This window comes from Hippoglossus stenolepis, chromosome 5 (assembly GCF_022539355.2).
Source record: "Hippoglossus stenolepis isolate QCI-W04-F060 chromosome 5, HSTE1.2, whole genome shotgun sequence".
In the NCBI taxonomy this organism is placed as follows: Eukaryota; Metazoa; Chordata; class Actinopteri; order Pleuronectiformes; family Pleuronectidae; genus Hippoglossus; species Hippoglossus stenolepis.
In genome coordinates, this window is record NC_061487.1 from 23,342,098 (window position 1) to 23,360,808 (window position 18,711).

Below are 18,711 nucleotides of genomic sequence, written 5' to 3' on the forward strand. Positions count from 1 at the left end.
ACCAGCTGCAGTAAACGGTGACTGTGACGCTGCAACCACAAGACTTCACTGAGCCATCACTGTAAAGGAAATGTTTGGGATTCCACTGTAAACTAGAATGGCACCAAATAGAACTGCACCAAATATCCTATGAGTGTTAAAATATTCTGTAATATAACTACTTCCTCGTCCATTGACTTAAAGAGGCACTTGACAGGCTAATCTATAATGATGCACCATATTTTATATTTAAACATTTGTGTGTGCTCAACATCTTAATATTTAAAGTCACTCATAAGAATAGAAAGTACAATATTTTCCTCACACTTTAAAAAGTTATGCTTATGTACAGAACTTTCACAAATGTACATTTCTCCCACAACTAACGCAACGGTAACTAGAATGGTACTCAGTAGAGCTCATACCACCACCACGGCCCAACAGTCCCCTCATGAAACCACGTGTAAATCCACAAGATCTGGATCTGCACCAAGTTTCACACACTCAAATATCAGACCCTAAATATGCCAGATTTTTTTTTAGCAAGATAAATTATTCCTTAGACTAGGTAGCCTTCAGTTGTCGTAAAAACTCAAAGGTGTCCTGTTCGGGCTACAGTAAAAAAAAACACATGGCGGCCTCCGTAGAGAGGACCCGCTCCTGATGTGAAAAATACAGTATTTAAATATAAAGGGCCCACTCCAGGGTAAAGGAAACAATAACTCGGACAATTTATATTTATTAAACATCACTGTGATTATTTGACATTCAATTTCTGCCAATCGATCCCTTTCACAATAAATCTTACACACTGGACCTTTTAAATATCACAGAAGTGTTGAATCTCAAATTTCCCGACGGCTATTGAATGCGTCATGGTGCGTTCACAAGCCCAGCCCCCCTCACTGTAAATCAGTCAGGGAGCTGCAGTTGTTTGTCTCGCTGGGATCGATCAACAGCGCTGATCGATACCGGGTATTTATAGGAGTCGAAGAGTTTTTCCGGGCACGAGAAACGAATGTGAGTCAAAGTAGTTTGTCTATTTGTCTATTTTTGCGTTAAATTTGACTCGGTGATGCTAACGCGGCTAGCTAGTGCAGAAAACTTTAAACTTAGCCTTAGCTTAGCCTCCCCAGCTAGCTTAACTAAAATAAAAGTTGTTTTCTTTACGTTGTGGTTGTGAATAGCAACTTCTATGACGGTCCAGGTGTTATTTGTTTAATTTAGTGCGTAACTCAACGCGTTCTTTTCCTCTCTTTACGTAACTTTAAGTGAGTTTCATCTCCTCCCATCTGTGTGTGTCTGGATTCACCAGGCGGAGGGTGTTGATTCCTCCATGGACAACCTGGGGATGGATGTGACCGGGGGTTCGAGCGCCGCCCTGGTCATTCTGGCCTTCCTCCAGGCGGACTGTCGCGGCTCAGAGTTCCGGAAGGAGCTGCTCTCTCTGGGCAACGAGTTCCACCTCACCCGGGACATCAACTGCAACGGCCCCCGGATCGAGCCCGCGGAGGACGGGGACCTGGAGACCGACGGTCACCTGGCCGAATGTGTCCGAATGGATCTGCGCGATATCCAGCCTGTGGTGGGGCCGCAGTGGCAATGTGAGCGTCTTCAAACTAAATGCACCTCCAACTGTCTCCAGATCAGCTGTTTTGTGGGTTTATTTATCAAGAAGTAGAGTCATTTTAATTTGAGGTAAACGCACAGAATCAAATCTGTTCACTATCCCACTTGTTTAGCTGCAGATTGACTCTGTTATCTCACTAACATCTCGGTCCGGACGTCAGAGAGTCTTTCCTTTCTGAAAAGCTGTTTCCATTTACAGTAAGAGAAAACCTGTTGTGTAAAGTGAAAGCAGGAAATGACAGCTGTTTGTTAGACTTGAATCAAAAGAGATTTAACCCCAAGGGATTGCGACATAGTCACATCCTCCTCGTTGAATCCAGACTCACTGAACGTTATTTTATTCCTTTTATTATTATTATGTTCTGATGTTTCCCTGCAGGGAACCATGACGCTCTAGCCGACATTCAGCAGGTGGCGGATGAGCTGAGAGAAATCGCAGACCAGCTCCAGGCAAGGGTCACGGCCCGGGCCACCAGGAACCTGATGAGGAACACATCAGACTCCCAGTCTGAGGTGAGCCGGCGCTCAGCCTCTATTCACGAGCTGTCGATGATGATAGACGAGTCATTAGCTGTTGTAACTTGTTTTTAAACAAACACTGAATAGTTGCCTGTTTTTAAATGGTCACAAAGTACACAAAGAGCTTCTACTTTTTTCTCAGAATGAATTAAGACTTTTAATCTGTTCTTAGGTTTCTCTGCTAAACAGTTTAGCAGATGTGGTAAACCACGGCGGTAGCGACACAAATTGTCTAAACACCAACAACTTATTTAAATGTGACATTTGCGGTTTTAAATGATGTCCTTGCTCTTTTAGATTAATTTGATTGCCAATGATTTTTAAACAGTGGATGTACTTTAGACCTTTTCTGTTAGAGCTTACAAACTGTGTAAGTTTATGTATTGAGGACTTTTGGAGCAATTTCAAAATACAGGAAAACATTGTGAGAAAAGGCATATTGTCAACATTTTTGTGAATTTGTTAAAAAATAATGAAAAGATTGAAAAAATCTGGCATATTTTGGGGACTGATATCTATGAGTTTGTGCAGTTTTGCCCTTTGCAGAGTTATGCACTCAACTGAACGGCATTCTAATCTTTCAAATAAGCACTTTGTAACTTTAAGAAAGTGCAATATAGTTTGTTTGAATTATTTAAAGCCACAGTGGTATCATTTGTATTTCCAGCAGTGGAGAACCCACCTGACCTCGGAGGTAGAGCGGATAATGAGGGACGGCACTGGTCTGGAGCATCTACCTCAGGAGCGGGTCTTCATGGCCCTCACGCTCACCCTGGTTAAAGGAGTGTGTGAACAGGCCCCACAGCTTCTGAGGAGCCTCTTCAACGCGGCACTGCAGTTCATCAGCCCCGTCTGGGCCAGGTGACTTCAGAGCTGCCGCCTGACAGGAAGTAACACGTACATGTGGTGGAGCGATGACCTGAAATCTGCTCCTCATTACCAGTCCAGTGAGAACGGAGCTGTGCAATCGGAAGTGTAGTCGACACTTTTCAAACTTATCAATAGATTTTTACTGGAAGTGTAAGGATGAGTTTGTAAAACTTTTTTTTGTTGCTTTCTTTGCTCTGCATCTTTCTGCCTCTGTTTACTCTTTACTTAAAAGTGTAACTTTTTGTTTATACTTGAAATACGTGACTCTTTTTGTATAGTCATTCTGCTTTTGTTTTTCTAACTTGAATTAATATACAGTATTTCTGGGATTTAATTTACTTTCAGTCTTAAAATAACTAGTTTTGAGATTTTTCTGTTTTCCTTTCATAAATGTGAAGTTTGTTAAAATGAAATTACACACATTTTAATAAAACCACTACAGAAAACTTCTCGAATGCTCTTTTTCATCCAAACTTTTATTTTCACATTTCAAATTCAAACAGTGTATTTCAGGAAAGTCAGAGTACAAAGTGTCTTTAGAATCCATCCTGCTCTGTACATTGACACTTTCCCTTAGAGCAGGTCGAGTATTTTAATGTTGAAACATCCCTCCGGTATCTGAAAAACCCTTAGCAACAATAATTAATACCGTACACCGTTTTATGTGGGACTTCACATGACTCTGGACCCAGAGGTGTTTAATGCAGCAGCACTGTACTTTGGGAGACATTAAAATACTTGAACCCATCCCTGGGCAAAACCTTTTTATGCTTCAATTCACAAAAAACCAAAACATGCTGCGTCAGTGATTCAGATCCCTTGTGCAGGATGAACAAAACAGAACTAAAATGTCTGTTGTGCAATCCAGATGTCTCACAATGACTTACTGCATTGCTGGGTTGAATTCCCGTAATCATACATTTGGTTTGTTTACCAGAGAAAGTATCAGAATTACTCATCACACTTAGAGGGAACATTTATAAGATCGATGCTGCTTTGTCGCATAGAAAACCTGAACTCACAGCAATAATAAATGTTAACTCTTTGTTTATGTGAAGTTTTTCTTTAGCTAAGGGTCATGGAATTTTCCATTTAGCCAATACTGAGTCAAATGGCCCAAAACAAACAAAAGCTGCAGACGCAACAGAAACTGAAAATAACAGAACAGGGATAAAAGTCACACTTTGCAATCAAGGAGATTAAGCGCTGGAGTTTCACGAATTTAAACTAAGGAACAAATTAGGGAACAAATTGGAGTGCATCCTTCTCCCCTTTCTGTGTTTGTGCCTGGTGGAGTGAAGCAGCGAGGAGTTGTCATGATGAGGACGAGGTGGAACCTTCAAAAATCAAAGATAAAAAAACAAATCGGCCTCATTTGATAGATCCAACACAATTTGTAAGGAGAGTCCCACCATGTGTTTACTAATACATTAATTACTACTTCAACATCTTATAATGTGCATTCCTCTCCCCTGAGAAAGATACTTCTCCGTTCTACTTCCTCCTGTAGCTCATGATGCTGTACGCCACGACAGCAGCGAGTGCCATCAGCGTAGCGCCTCCGTACAGCAGCGCTGAGAGCTCTGACGGCTGCTCCAGCTGCACTGGAGGCTCCTCAGCTGGGGCTTCTTCAGGGGCCGCTGCCTCCTCCGTGACCAGAGGTGCAGCCACGGGGACCAGAGCTGGTTCTGCCACAGTCTCTGGCTCCTCTAGCTGGGGAGGCACTGCAGCTGGTTCCGCATCCTGTTCTGGTTCGGGAGCTGGTTCTGATGTGACTTCAGGGGTCTCACTGGCTGCAGGTGGGGGCGTCACCTCAGCAGGCACTGGTGCAGCGGCTGGTTCTGGCTCAGGCTCTGGTTCAGCAGCAGGAACAGGTAAAGGTTCTGCAGGTTCTGGCTCTGCAGGAGGAGCAGCAGCTTCTACGACCGGGGGAGGCAGCTCTGGTTCTGAGGAGATGAGGGAAGGTTCTGCGGACAAGCTTGCAGGCGCCTCTATGACAACGGGGTCCTCTAATGAAATCAAGGAGGCTGGGGCCGAGGAGTCCACCTCTGCGGAAAGTGAAACAGGTGGAGTTTGGTTATTAAATTCCTCCCGGAGCTCGGCCAGCTCACTTTCGGTGCCTATAACGCTTATCATGCTCTCGTCTATTGCTCCGACTTCACCGCCTTCCTCCAGCAGCTCCACCTCCTCGCGCTCCACGTGGACAATGTCAGAGTTTGACGAATTGTTTTCGCTGCGCTCCTCGGCCAGTGCCACGCCGTCGTTGCTGTCCAGGCTCTTCACGTCTTCGGGGTCCATCGCAACCTGTGCCCAAGACTCGTGGCCGGCGAGAGACACAGGTAAGCTTTCCGTCTGCCAGGAGCTCTGCCCGCTGCTGTTGTCTCCAGCGCAGAGCAGCGACGAAGGAGGGCTGAGCTGGTCGGGATGCTGGTCCCCCGACAGGATGTAGATGTCGTTGTTGTCTTCGGCGATGGTCACACCTCGCTCCTCCTCTGACCCGAGCCTGAATATTTCACCCTGTGGTAGACAGATGGGAACAGAGAGGGCATCAGTATTCTGTATGTTGTAAACCAGACAAGTCAATCAAATCAAAAGATTAATTTCTGTATGTTTATACTGAGTAACTTTTCCTACAAGCAGGAGAAACAGATACAGGAACTCATGTGTCCCAGCTGCCATTACCTCTTCCAAGAGGGTCATGTTTTCGTCTGTGTATCTGATAATGGACAGATTATCACGAAACCTGGTGGAAGGATGGGGTATGGGTCAGGGAAGAACCCTTTCAGTTTTGGTTTTGATGTGGAACAGGGGGCTGATCCAGGATTTATTTTTAACTTTCTTTAACATTGTGAAAAAGGGTGTTTTTTCCACATTTTCCTCTAATTTCTCAAAGAAGAATTAATGGATCTAAGGGACTGATATTTATGAGTGTGTGCAATTTGGTGCAGATCCAAATAAAAATGTGGATCTAGAGAATTTGTATGTTTTCATGAGGTGACTATTTATTGCGATTTGAATTTGTTGAGACCCTGAAGATTCTTGTGTTTTATGTCATTTATATTATTTACTGTCCATGTTTTTAGTTCAGCTTGTGTGGATAATGCTGTTTGTACCACAAATTACCTCACAGGGACTCTAGAAATATCCTTGATCCCAGAGGTGAAATTATATACAAGAATCATAAAATCACCTAAAACATTCTGAATTACTTTAAAACAATTTGTATTTCTGGGTTTAGATAAGGACAATGCTGCAAAAACACTGAGTCAACTGTGTACTGAGCATTCACTGCACTGCTTCATACCATAAATTGGCCCTTTGTGACACCTAGTGGTATTCAGATGCAACACAACATTGGCTCCAGCATCTCTAATGCCCTATTATGTAACATGCATATCATATGATCATGTGACAGACAGAGGTTGGCTTGCTCATGCAAAATACACTTAAGTCAAATGAATCAAACAGTAGAGGCTGCTGAACCTAGTTCATGTTTGACCTCAACAGTATGAAAAAGGTCAAACTTATTTCCAGAGCTGGGTCGTCAGGACATAACACAACGGACTTATCTCTCAGTTTTGCTGAACGTGCAGTGTTGTGATGCAGATTCTGAAATATGTGGCTTAAAAATAGGTCAATGACTTTGCACAATGTGCACGAGACACGCGCTCGTTTATCTTGAGGGACATGCTCGCTTATCTCGAGCATAGAAGCTCACTTATCTTTGGCACCACTGGATGAATACAGAGGTTATGTGACATTGTATTGTATCCTCCCACTTTGTCAAACCCTCTCACATGTTGTGCCTTCGGGTGCAGGTTTACACAGGCTTCAACTTAGAATTTTCCATTTCATGTGTTGCAATAAGATGCAGTTAGAGTCAGCAGTTTTTGATCCAAGTTAGCATGCTAATACTTGCTAAGCAGCCCTCAAATGTTCATCCTAAGAATACTTAGGAATACTGAGAGGAACCACGACTATCTTTTCAGCCAATGACAAGTGAGGTATTTCTGTCTGAACCCAACAAACAAACATAGACATACACAGAACCTCTGCATTGCTATAAACAGTCACATCTGTCTGAGCAGGTGACACGAAAAAAAGATGCTGAGCAACGACCATGTGATGAATAATTGATCCATGTTTAAAAGATACTGAGTTGACGAGGGTGGAGTTAAATGTGCGTCTGTCACAAGGCTTCTGTGTTGTGTTGCTGTGCGTGTTACGTAGGTGTGACTCCAACAGATGAGATTCTAACTGACAGTTGGGTACAGAGGTGTGTTTGTGTGTCTGTGGGAGCGTCGCACACTAACAGCAGCTGAGAGTCGACGCACTCTCATTTGAAAAATATACTAATAACAGGTCATTATGTTCTTCAGTGTCCATAACTGGCAATTTGCATCTGATCAACACACGATTTACACCCTGAGGTAGCACAAATAAAACCTATGTAAATACAATTTATTAAATTACAGAGATAAGCTGGGAAGGTTATTTGTCCTTTACAAGGGCGCTCACAGTGATGTGCAAAACAGCTGCATCCTGGGAGGCGAGAGATTTAATCTATCAGCGTTCCGTCGTTATCCAATGTTCGGTTTCTCCATAAGCTGATTTACATGTCGCAGAGTGAAAGAGTGTTTCACAGAAACCTCGTCCCTCAGGAGGACACAGACTCCCGATCAGCTGGAGCGGGGTTCGACAATCCTCAAGAAAAGGTTGCTGAGCTAAACTGTAAATATAAAAGAAATCCTGCAGAATGTTCATCCTCAGGAAAGGTGTTCTGAGGAATATGTCTGGTATTTTGACATCTGCTTGTAAAAACGCACTCACGTGGCCCAAAATACCAGAAAGAGATGATGTTGAATGAACAACACTGAAGTTTTTCCAGTCGTACCGATTTTTGTTGTATTTCCTTTCCAATCTTCTTTGAACATGCTTTGTGTTTTTGTCCACGCCCTTCACCACTCCCCAAATTGTACACAAGTTACACCAATTAACACAAACAATAGACCCTTTCTTACAAAACCTTTTATGCGGTTTTGTTGGTCGCTGTCATACAAAGCTTTGAGGATTAAAGTTGTACAGGAACAATCTGACTTTCTCAATAGGAACAGTCCAAAGTTAAAAGCACTATGACTAATAATAATCACACATGAAATATAAAGATATTTCAAAAACACTTTCAGAAATAACTCATAAGGAAAGACACAGACCTGAGGAGACAATCCACTCTGAATTAGCTCTAAATTTCTTCTTGCTTATATTCCATGTTGCTGCATGTAGGAAACGTACTGTTCTGCTGTCAGGCACGAGCCCACAGTTCTCCACCTTCGCCCCGGGACAAACACAAACTATGTCAAACCAGAACAGATTCCTGAGGCAGAGCCAAGAGAGTGCGATCTACATATCTCACTGTAACACAACTTTACGCTGCTCACATATAAAAAACACTGCAGCTGAGAGGAGCCAGGCGACACAACCACTTCACCAAAGCCCCCGACAAAGAGGGAAAAAGAAGCAGAAAACAGCTGCTACAGTTCTGTGACTGTTCCAGCTACTTGTGACACTGGCACATGGCTGCCACACACAGGCAACATGCAAGCACCAGATCTGGGTTTGTTGCCACATCAGCAACATTTCAAACTAACCTACAGTTAAACCAGTTTTGAACCAGTGTCATTAAACTCTTTTTTTGGGGGGGGGTCAGATCAATGCACTGTTCACTGGCTCATATCTGTGCTTGACATTTATGAGGATTATGTCATCACTGTTTCTCACCAGCACATAAACACAGCAGGAGGTCACAGAGGAGCTGACTCAGTAAAACGCAGGAGCAGGAGGGACGTTAGACTCTAATCAGCACGTCACTCTACCTTTATTTTAAAAAACAGAATAGGTTCTGCAGCAAATTTAAATATATATATATGCTGATATACATGTATCGTAATTTCTATACGTCCTAATTTCGGTATCAGTACTGGAAAAAAACTTGAAACAAACAAACAAAAACTACAAAACACACAAAAAATGCTTTACTCCAACAACAAATGTTCAATTAATGATGAAAAAGAAGAGATTCTTTGTGATAATCTCTTATGTATTGTAACATACAATCACCTAAAGTATGAAACAGGTATTTAAACAACTCGAGGTGTTTTTGAAATCTCACAGCTCTGTTGGATCCTTGCATGAAATCATTTAAAAAACTGATGCAATAGTTTTTGGTTGTGTGCAGATTTGCAGTTTACATCCCTCAACAGTCCTTGGTCATGAACCATTAATAGTGTTGTGGCAGCAGTGAGGCTGATTGAGAGATGGAGGCCGAGGGAAATGGATGGACGCCCTGTTTAACCTCTGGCGGTCGGCCAGTCTGCTGCTGCTGCTGTAATAAGTTTTTCACTGAGCTACAAGTGGGACAGTCAGGCCCCTGGTGATGATGATTTTAGAGGATTATTGAGAGTTATTTTTGGGGCTTTCTCAGGCTGCGCAGGGAATTCGCTTCTCTACTCTGCTCCCGTCTCACGTTGGTGCAGTGCCACACCGATGCACATTATTTCACCCCAGAGCTGCTGAGCGGGTGCTTATGTAATATGGGGAGCACGGTTACACTGCACCGGGTGCTGCGTGATGTGCCCTGACTCAGCCCAGGCTGGAACCCTGACAGCACTTTGACCTTAAACGATCATAGCTGCAACATCACTGTCTCTAAGCTGCAGCGACTGCCACATGTGAAACTACAGGGCCTTCATAAACCACTTTATTGCCTTTTGAGATAAGATGCTTTTACAGCATCATGTTTCCTAATAAATAGATAGTCAAATTATGTCTGTCTTTGTTAGTCGAGAGGTGAGTGTGCCACTGTCAACCCTCTGGTGTCGTATTCCATCACACTCACGAGGACGGTAATATGAAATGGCTGATGTGCAGACTCAGGTCACACGCAGCAGTTTACCCTGGGGGAAGGACAGCTGTCTGAACCCTCGGGAGGACGGAGACGCAGCCTTAACTCCCTGGTAGGTTGTTGTATATATCGACAAAATATACACAAATACTGATATATCTGTGATATGCCGTAAAATCGGCTAAAGGATGTGTTGGTCAGGCTCTTGTTGTCAGACAGACGGACTACAACCAAGACTACGTAGGCCATTTTTCTGCCCCTCCCTCCCCCAATCACATCCTCCCCCCCAGCCGCCCCTGGCTGTGCCCCATCTGAAGGCTGCTGGTTTTGTTCCTGCCAAATGAAGTGTACAGAATATTAGGGTCATAACAATGGTTATTGTATTGTGGTGTAACGAACAAAAGGAATTGACGAGGGTCGCCCCAACCTTGTACGGTGCGTTACTCACAACCGTGTCCTGGAGGAACAGTACGAACAGAATGTCCACTTTTCAACAATTCAACACGGAAAACTGTGCAGATCTTTGTTGTAACATTTCATCGCAAAATGTAGTAAAGAATGAAGATAAATGTGATAAAGAAAACACGTCTCCTGCCTCCATCTTAGGGAACTTGATGTTCCTCGTGTTTTAGTCCATTAGCATCTTTATATTTTCTGTTCTTCGCTCATCAAGTTCAAGTTTTATGGACTTGAGATAATCGTGCTGTATATTTACATGCAACCCTTAGGCGATGACAAAAGCTGGTGAGAGTTTGTAACTGAGGCACAGTCACTCTTTCCCGGAGAACACACATCAACATCGATTATCTCACTCTGCAGTTGCTTCTACATCCCAAATACAACATCCTACCTCAGTGCAAAGTGTTGAAGCGACCCGGTTCACAGTTGAACAGACGAAGCTCGAGAGAATCAAAAAGACAAGACAGTCGTAGAGATGGAGAGGAGGTAGGAAGCCAGTTGGAGAGAGAGAGGTGCACAGAGGCAGCTGTCAAACTAATGGAGATTTCACTTTTCTCTCGCTCGCTCATTCGCCCGCTGCGTCCACCCCGCTTCTTCCTCATCTCTCCCCCCTCCCCCGTGTTCCCTCCCTTCCGATGGCCAGTCTCTTCATGCACTCACCCTCTCTATCTCTCTCTCTCCCTCCTGATCCTGTCCCAGCCTATCATTCGTTCATCCCGTGACATAACGCGGAGCAAGAATGTGGCTTTGTTTTGGAGCCAGGGCTCGTTTGCACGTTACGTCGCACGAAAAAAACTGCCAGAGCATCATGACAACGACGTAATGGCGACCAGGGCAGCGGTGAACATGTGAGGTCACGTGACTGTTCATGAGCGTGACCTGGTTCATAGGACGCCATCTGTGACGCAGTGTTCGACGTGTTATAAGATGGGAGAACTGAAGCCTCACTAATATCATCACTGGTAGAAAATGCAAATCTAAACCGCAGGATAGGTTGTAGCAGCAAATCGTCACGTATGTAGGAGAGAAACATGGAAAGTGTGAGGACAGACAGTGAGGTGACATATTCCTGCTGTTGCTTCATTTGGTTGAGTAAACACCACACTGCAGGCTTATAAGAATAAAGCATCAGAAATAAGTAGAAGTACATTTTTGGAAGAAACTACAACAGCTTAATCTATCTACTAATTCAAGAAGTCTCTGTCTGTTTGAATGTGGCTCACATATCTCGAGCACTGTTCATCTTATTGGCTTCATACTTGGCGTGTGTATTATTAAGAGCCCAAAGAAGTGCAGTGTCGAATTTGGTGAGATTTGGACTCATGACACATTCAATATCAACACGAGACCGGCGGGACTCAGGGGTTAAACAGGTGAACAGCTCTGTGTGCAGCAGCGACCACGCAGCTTCAGGGTTCTGTGGACTGAGTCCAGTTACACAGGTCTGTACTTGCTGTGGCTCAGGTCACGTTTACAGTTTCAGAAAGAACCGGCATCACCACAGGCCAAACAAACACCTCATTCCGAACAGGCAGGTTTAGAACAGACACCGCACTAGAAATGTTCAGGTTTTAACTGATCACAAGGTTCATTACATCACAGTTACAGCAGTGGAGTCTCTGGTATATTTTGTGAAAGAATAAAGAAAACTGAAATACGGTCGGATTATGTTTAGGATTACTCCAGTTTAATGTGCATGTTAATCTCATGTGTATGTTGATGTGGATCAAGAAATAATGTGTATGAAACTGCGTAGGTAGCTCACCGACGCCCCCAGATGGCCACTTAGAGACCTGCACATCTAAGTTAAGCACGGTACAAGAACTATTCCTGTTCACTTTGCACTACACAGCAACTTCCTGTTTCATCCTCAGCACAAAGTTGCAACATATTTTGTCATTAGTAGTTGTTTCTCATTGAAATGTAGACTTTAAAATGACATCACTATTTTTGCAATTGTGGACATAAATAATTGACACGTTTCTGAACATGTGCTAAAATAAAAATTCTTGCTCATGTTATTATTCCTCACACAAAGGTAGGAAGTGAATTTTGATTTCCAGGCGACAGAGAATAAAATGTACTTGTGTGCATTAATGGGTTTCCTCCATTGCGTGCGTGCCCTTAACTCACCCATCCCCCCTGCTGGATGATGTAGCCAGATTCATCCTCCTCTAGCAGGCGAATCCCCAGAAGCAGCAGAGTTGTCACGGACTGGCCCTCGCTTTGTAAAGCCTGGAGCAGCACCAGAGGCACCAACACCTGGGACACAGACACGGAGAGATGAGTAGAGGTACGTGTTGTGGGAAGCGAAAAAAGTTAAGAGGCTTCAGTGGAGACTTAAAAGTAAGAGACATTAGATATTCACAAGAATATGAGAAGGCAATAGAGGGCAGATTAAATGTTGTACTTCGCATGTCTTGAGTAATTCTTTACGTTTGTATAGAGAGAAGGAAAGTTCTGGCTCACCTTGCTCCAGCCTCCCTGTACGTGTGTTGAAAGGTCCAGTGCTGCGTCTCTGAATCTCTGGTAGTCCACAGGTCTGAAACACACACAGGGAGCATCACTGGTATTAAACAAAAGTTTGGCATATGTTTGTTCAGGAGGACATGTTAAAACTACAGATTATTACAGGTAGAGAAACAGTGTTGCTGTCATCCAGAGCTTATTCTCTGCCTTCATGGAGTCAGGTGAAAGTTGAGCTTCTATATGAAATTGTTTCCCCAATTATCTGTCGTGTGAGAGTGATGACTTCTGACGCTACACCTTGTTCCTGCTTCAGATTCACTGGACTGCATCACTGCTGAAGTTCAAAAGTTCACCGAGGAGAAAATGAACTTCAGCAGCAGTGTATCAACATTGACTTTGTCCATTCCTTTGAGATTGTGGCACACGCGGTTTCCTCATTCTGTTTGTGTACTGTACGAGCAGCGTTTTGAGGATAGTGTGGTGGCTGCACCAACAACCACAATGATGCTTCTGTGTAAAATGCACGTTACATTAATAAAGAGCTAATGGAACCGAGGCGCAGCAGCAGAGATAACTGACGCTGCTCTGGCCTCATCAGCGCTGCCCTGAGAACTACAACCCATTCAATTCATCTTTTTCTCAAACGTGGTCACAGCTCTGCACAACTGACCCTGTGAGGAGCGAATGCACTGCTGCCGCCAGGGATGTGCCGAGCTCTCTGACCACCCGGTTCCCCATCACAGCGAGGCAGTCTTCGATGAAGCTCTCCGGGTTGGTTGGACTGAACACGGGTGACGAGCGGCGGTCGAAGCCTGTGGTGGAAAAGGCTGCAGTCACGCAGACCACAGAGCAGAATGAGATCTCACACAGGTGGTGCAGTTTAATGAGAAAAATGATTTGCATTGCCAGAAAAGTGAAACAGAGAACAATCACATCTTATTCATAACAATTTGTATTTGATTAGTGTATAACCACCTGAAACTAAGGACTGTTGTGTTTTCATTATGTTATCTAAAGGCCACTGAAGGTTTTCCTACACATTTAGAAAGGGAGGGGTGAGGAAAGAGGTGTTCAATTGGCTACAAGCTGCAACATCACCACTTGATGTCACTAAATCCTACACACTGATCAGTGAATTCATAAAATCTAATGCAAGTGCAAATGTATTTTTCAGACAGCACACAAAGAGCTTCAAAGAACCTCTAAGGCTTTTCCAAACTTGCTCTGGCCACACCTCCTGTTCTCCACTTATAAATTAAGGCTTACGCTGCAGCAATCAGGGATTCAGAAAGTTTTGCCTCTTCCTCGCTGCACATGAGCTACGAGGGTCGTCTGACGTAACACCCCCTCGTGCTATAGAACCAAGGTTATGTAAAGAAACCAAAGTTCTTCTTCCACATACGTTTTATGTTACACATTGACAAACACTGACTTCTGGAGTTCTTTGAACTCTAAAACACTTTTTACAATTATATCATCTTAGTTATTTTCTTATTATTTAAATATTTTGTAAACTGTATGTATTGTGAACCTGTTTGTATTTATAAATTTGATGAATAAAATGTCTAAACTATATAAAAGACTTGAGAGCAGTATATTAGTTGAGCTTTGGACTTTTGAAACATTTATCTGAGAACAAGAAGTGGAGTGTGTGTGTGTGTGTGTGTGTGTGTGTGTGTGTGTGTGTGTGTGTGTGTGTACATACAGGCAGCCATTTCATCTTCCAGTTGCCTCAGCTCTTCCTCTATCCGTTCTTTTATCATTCTCGTCTTTTCCCTCTCATTCTGGGCGTCTTCTAAAAGAGAAAAGCACGTGACACATGAAATCACCCTTTGACTCTCTCTCTCTCTCTCTCTCACACAAGCACACACACGCACACACCAGACTCACACATGCTGACTCTTCACAAATACTTCACAGCACTCTACAAAATATTACACAAAACCCCTAAAGAAAAACAATATAATTTGTTTCTCCATCATAACTAACTTTCCTGGAGGTCATTTGCAGGCTTAGATGCAACTAACACCGAAAACCCTTTACTCTCATGTCGTTCACCTCCTCCTCCTCACCATGTGTTTGAAGTCATAAGAAAAAGCTGAGCCCGGTGTTCTGTCATCGTGTGGATACAAGACAGCAATGCACAGTTTATGCTGAAGGGCGGCATGGACGTTCGACCGCGAGCTTTCACATTCACACAGAACACGTTGTGAATGATGCCATTCATAACGGACAGATGCAGCAGACATTTGATAAGGTGTCTGATACACACACGCACGCCTCTACACATCAACGTGAAGACCTTTCCACTGAGTTGCATTAATATTACTACATCCATCAAGGAGGTTACGTTTTCAACCCTGTTTGTTGACTTGATTGATTACAGAAGATCTACCGTGTTACCAAACAACGGCGGAGTAAATGGGACCTTGCACGGGAATGCACACACTGCATATTGATATTTTCACCAACTTCCCAGGGAATAATTCATGAATCTTGATAAGAGTGCCACTCTAGTTTCTGTTGGCTTGACTTGGGATTTGTAAACTTACAAGTACCATTGAAAAATAACACTATTTGATTTCCCACTTGTTAAATCAAACAGGAAGGAAGCGACCCCTGCCCCACTCTCTCTCTCTCCCCCTCTCTGTCTGTATCCCTGCAGCTCCAACATGAACACCCTGAGGACCAGTGTTGGTTTTTCCTGGGCTTGGTGCTGTTTCAGCATTCAGCCAGACAACAAGCCCGGCCAGATAGTTTGCTTTGGTCCATTGGCGTGAGTAATCCTGCGGTGATTGCACATGACAGGCTGTCAGAAATTGGACCGGGTCAAGCGGAAAGTGGGGATCAGCCACTTATCGGCCCTTCTCCGCCCATTCTGAGCACAACCGGCACACAACGAGAAAAAAAGAGGCAGGAAATATAACGAACTTCCCTCTCTCTTTTTTTAAAACCATCTCTACTTCTGTTTTTCTTCCAGAGAGATCTGCTCATATCCTGTGACAGAGGGAATGACATGGCCCGACTGGGATACATCTCTCCCCCTGTTCTCAATCTGATTTACTGCTCTGCATGGCTTCACTGCGCAGAGAAGTCATGACATGCTGGCGGCGAGTGTGAGATGTAGTTTCACACATTGTTTCGCTGACAGCCCATAACACGCTTACTCTTAAAAGAATTACAAATGTGACAAAACTATGTGACAAAAAAGGTCAGAAACTGCTCAAAAGACACTTTACTATGTGTAGATTTCTTTGTATTCCAGTCACATAGGGAACAAGATGAAAAGCCAGACGTGCTGCAGCCGGAGGTCATGTCACAAGGTTGCTATGAAAGCCTCTGTGAAGACATGCCAGTCCTCCGTGAGTCTGGACACCATATTGGAACGATTGCAGCCGAGCTCAATGGGAAGCTCACAACTATTTGTTCATGAGCACATGTTTCAATAGGCACCTCAGTCTCTGGGTGTGTTTCCAAGCCGATGTCAGAGAGGGTTAAAGGTAATGGGTGGAAACCTGACTACACACCCTGAATATTTATGTGTGTGTCTCTTATGTGCTGTGTCAATGCACAAGAGTAATGGTTGCCCTTATTACCTCTGTCAAGCAGGTAATGCTATTGTCTGTGTTTGTTTGTCTCAGTAAGCAGGATTACACAACAACTACTGGACAGATTATCATGAAACCATTTACAAGGATGCAGTATGGGTCAGAAAACAACTCTAGGTGCATTAGGTGCAGATCTGGATCAGGGGGCGAATCCAGGAATTATTTTTGCACTTTCACAAACATTGCGAGGGCATTTTTCAACATTTTCCTTGTTTTACCAGAGAATAATTTGGGCATCTTGAAGAAAAATTATTGATATTTATGAGTGTGTTAATTTTGTTCGTATTAATAAATATCTGGATTTAGTGAATCTAAATGTGGGTTCATAAGGAGACTGTTGGGCCTTGGCGGAGGTATGTGCTCCTCTAGTATATCGGTCAAACTGCACAACATGAGGAGGATAGGAAGGACTAGTGTCCCGTCTATATAATTTAATTTCTTCACTTCGATTTAAGATTGAGGCAAATCAGATTTAACCAAACTAAAATAAACCAAGTATTTAAAGTCCCTCCTCTCACCTGGAGCTGGGGTTAGTGTGTGTGATCTACCAACAGGCAGCATGCCCAGGTAGGTGAGCACGATGTACTTGGTTTCATAGTGGAAACCCTCAGGCACAGCGGAGGCGATGGAGGCAGAAAAGGTGGAGCCCGAGGTAGCCATTGGACAGACAGGTGTGCGTGTGTTAGACTCTCAGGCACATGAATTCTCACGGTCGATGTCGGACGTGTCACCTGCAGAGAATGACGGGAAGAATGGAAGGAGGAGGAATTAGTGATGAGTAATGACGCAGCAGCAATGAACTAGAATCTGAAAACTAAGCAGAAACAGCAAAATAAATACAATGAAATAAAAAATGATAATACAACAGAATCTCAAATGCTTGGACACACTTCTTTGCTGTTGACTCTCCTGCAGGTTTTTCTGGAGGTAAAACTTAACAAAAACTTTATTATCTAACGTAGGTGTCCTCTAGAGAGATGAGGTCAGCGGGCAGGACCTGAAGTTACAGTAGTGACAAGTTTATCCAACGTAATTAAACTTCCGGCCTGAACCATCAAAATAAAACCTCTTCGCCAAAGTCAAAGTTATTTTTTAAAATCCAAAGAATATCACGAAGGGAATAAGAGCATATAGAGAATACACACTGTTTCTTTTCGAAGTTGCAGCACACCTCGCACACTGTATAGCAGCTAATTTTAACAATACGATTAATTCAATAAAACGCACATAGCTCGTTAGTTAACTACTTTTAAGATCTTTTATAAAAAACTAAATAAACGCGTGCTACAGTGAGAGGTGCGTGCAGGTGGCGGAGGGAGGAGTCGCCCCCCCCCCCTCAGCTCACATGCAGGCTACAGCTAGCTTAACATGCGTGTTTCATTTCTAACTACTTTCTTCCCACCGGAGCTCGTCCCCGGTGGCTTCTACTCACCGTCCCCGTCTGAAGTGGACCCACGGCCGCTGGAAGGGAAACGTACAACACCGGTGGTGGCTGTGGCGGACACACACACAATCATACACTCTCACACACACACACAGAGAGAGAGGGAGACACACACCGCTGGACAGGCTGCAGCAGCGGGACACGGTGTGCTTTACATGCTACACAAGCCAGCGAGGGGAAAACACAACACACTTCCTGTGAAGCTTCAACGTAAAAGCCTGGGAAGGTCGCGACCGGAAGTAAAGTCGTTACTTTGGCGACACATCCACGACATTGTTTGAAAGTTGTTCTGATGACCTCACCCAACAAAAATAATAATACACACCATGCAAAAAATGTGAAACAGATCTATAAGAAAAATAAGGTATTTTTATTTTAAGGGCATAAAGTAAAAAGTAACTTTGAAGGGAAAGTGTGTCAGTATCAAGTGTTAAAGTTTCAACTTGAAACAGAAAATATCACTTGCATGGGCACTTTAAGTGGCACACATGCTTCACTACAGCAGACGTATGATTTAAATAATTTATGCTGATTATTTGGTAAAACCCGCCTCTTTAAAAAAAGAGTCCTTGCAACCCAAAAATGCTTGCTTTTCCACAAAATAAGATTTGCCACAAACAGTCAGAGCTACAGAGGCAACATGGACTTAATTTTTTTACATGACTCGTGATTTAAGTAATTTGTGTTTACGACTTAGTAAAACCCGTCTCTTACAAGCTTAAATATGTCCATGTTACCTCCCAAGTGTTACTTAAACTTTTTACTTGCAACCCCAAAAATGGCCATTTCACGAAGTAAAATTTGGCACAGATAGCGATAGCTACGGAGCCCGG

The 18,711-nt window shown here is 43.5% G+C and overlaps 2 protein-coding genes across 2 annotated transcripts; one reads left to right on the forward strand and one right to left on the reverse strand.

Annotated features, from left to right (window-relative positions):
* The first annotated feature begins 841 nt into the window (after positions 1 to 841).
* Positions 842 to 3,443, forward strand: bida (BH3 interacting domain death agonist). Its single transcript, XM_035156163.1, has 4 exons — positions 842 to 999; positions 1,295 to 1,583; positions 1,988 to 2,121; positions 2,795 to 3,443. Exons 2-4 carry the CDS (start codon positions 1,316 to 1,318, stop codon positions 2,990 to 2,992), a joined length of 600 nt encoding a protein of 199 aa, XP_035012054.1. The 5' UTR covers positions 842 to 999; positions 1,295 to 1,315; the 3' UTR covers positions 2,993 to 3,443.
* A 9-nt stretch (positions 3,444 to 3,452) lies between these two features.
* On the reverse strand, positions 3,453 to 18,058 carry bcl2l13 (BCL2 like 13). The gene is made up of 7 exons (XM_035156161.2): positions 17,867 to 18,058; positions 16,953 to 17,165; positions 14,532 to 14,621; positions 13,497 to 13,653; positions 12,827 to 12,899; positions 12,491 to 12,619; positions 3,453 to 5,514 (listed from the first exon to the last, which is right to left on the reverse strand). The coding sequence occupies exons 2-7, from the start codon at positions 17,092 to 17,094 to the stop codon at positions 4,492 to 4,494; spliced, it is 1,614 nt and encodes a 537-aa protein (XP_035012052.1). The 5' UTR covers positions 17,095 to 17,165; positions 17,867 to 18,058; the 3' UTR covers positions 3,453 to 4,491.
* Between the last annotated feature and the right edge of the window lie 653 nt (positions 18,059 to 18,711).

Excerpts from the sequence above, each read along its gene's own strand:
- bcl2l13 (XM_035156161.2), bottom strand. The coding sequence starts at position 17,094 with ATGGCTACCTCGGGCTCCACCTTTTCTGCCTCCATCGCCTCCGCTGTG. Across the intron at positions 12,900-13,496 it reads GTGCATTCGCTCCTCACAGG|ACCTGTGGACTACCAGAGAT; the intron begins GTCAGTTGTGCA and ends TGTGTGTTTCAG. Across the intron at positions 5,515-12,490 it reads TCATCCAGCAGGGGGGATGG|GGTGAAATATTCAGGCTCGG; the intron begins GTGAGTTAAGGG and ends TGTCTACCACAG.
- bida (XM_035156163.1), top strand. The coding sequence starts at position 1,316 with ATGGACAACCTGGGGATGGATGTGACCGGGGGTTCGAGCGCCGCCCTG. Across the intron at positions 1,584-1,987 it reads GGTGGGGCCGCAGTGGCAAT|GGAACCATGACGCTCTAGCC; the intron begins GTGAGCGTCTTC and ends GTTTCCCTGCAG. Across the intron at positions 2,122-2,794 it reads CATCAGACTCCCAGTCTGAG|CAGTGGAGAACCCACCTGAC; the intron begins GTGAGCCGGCGC and ends TTGTATTTCCAG.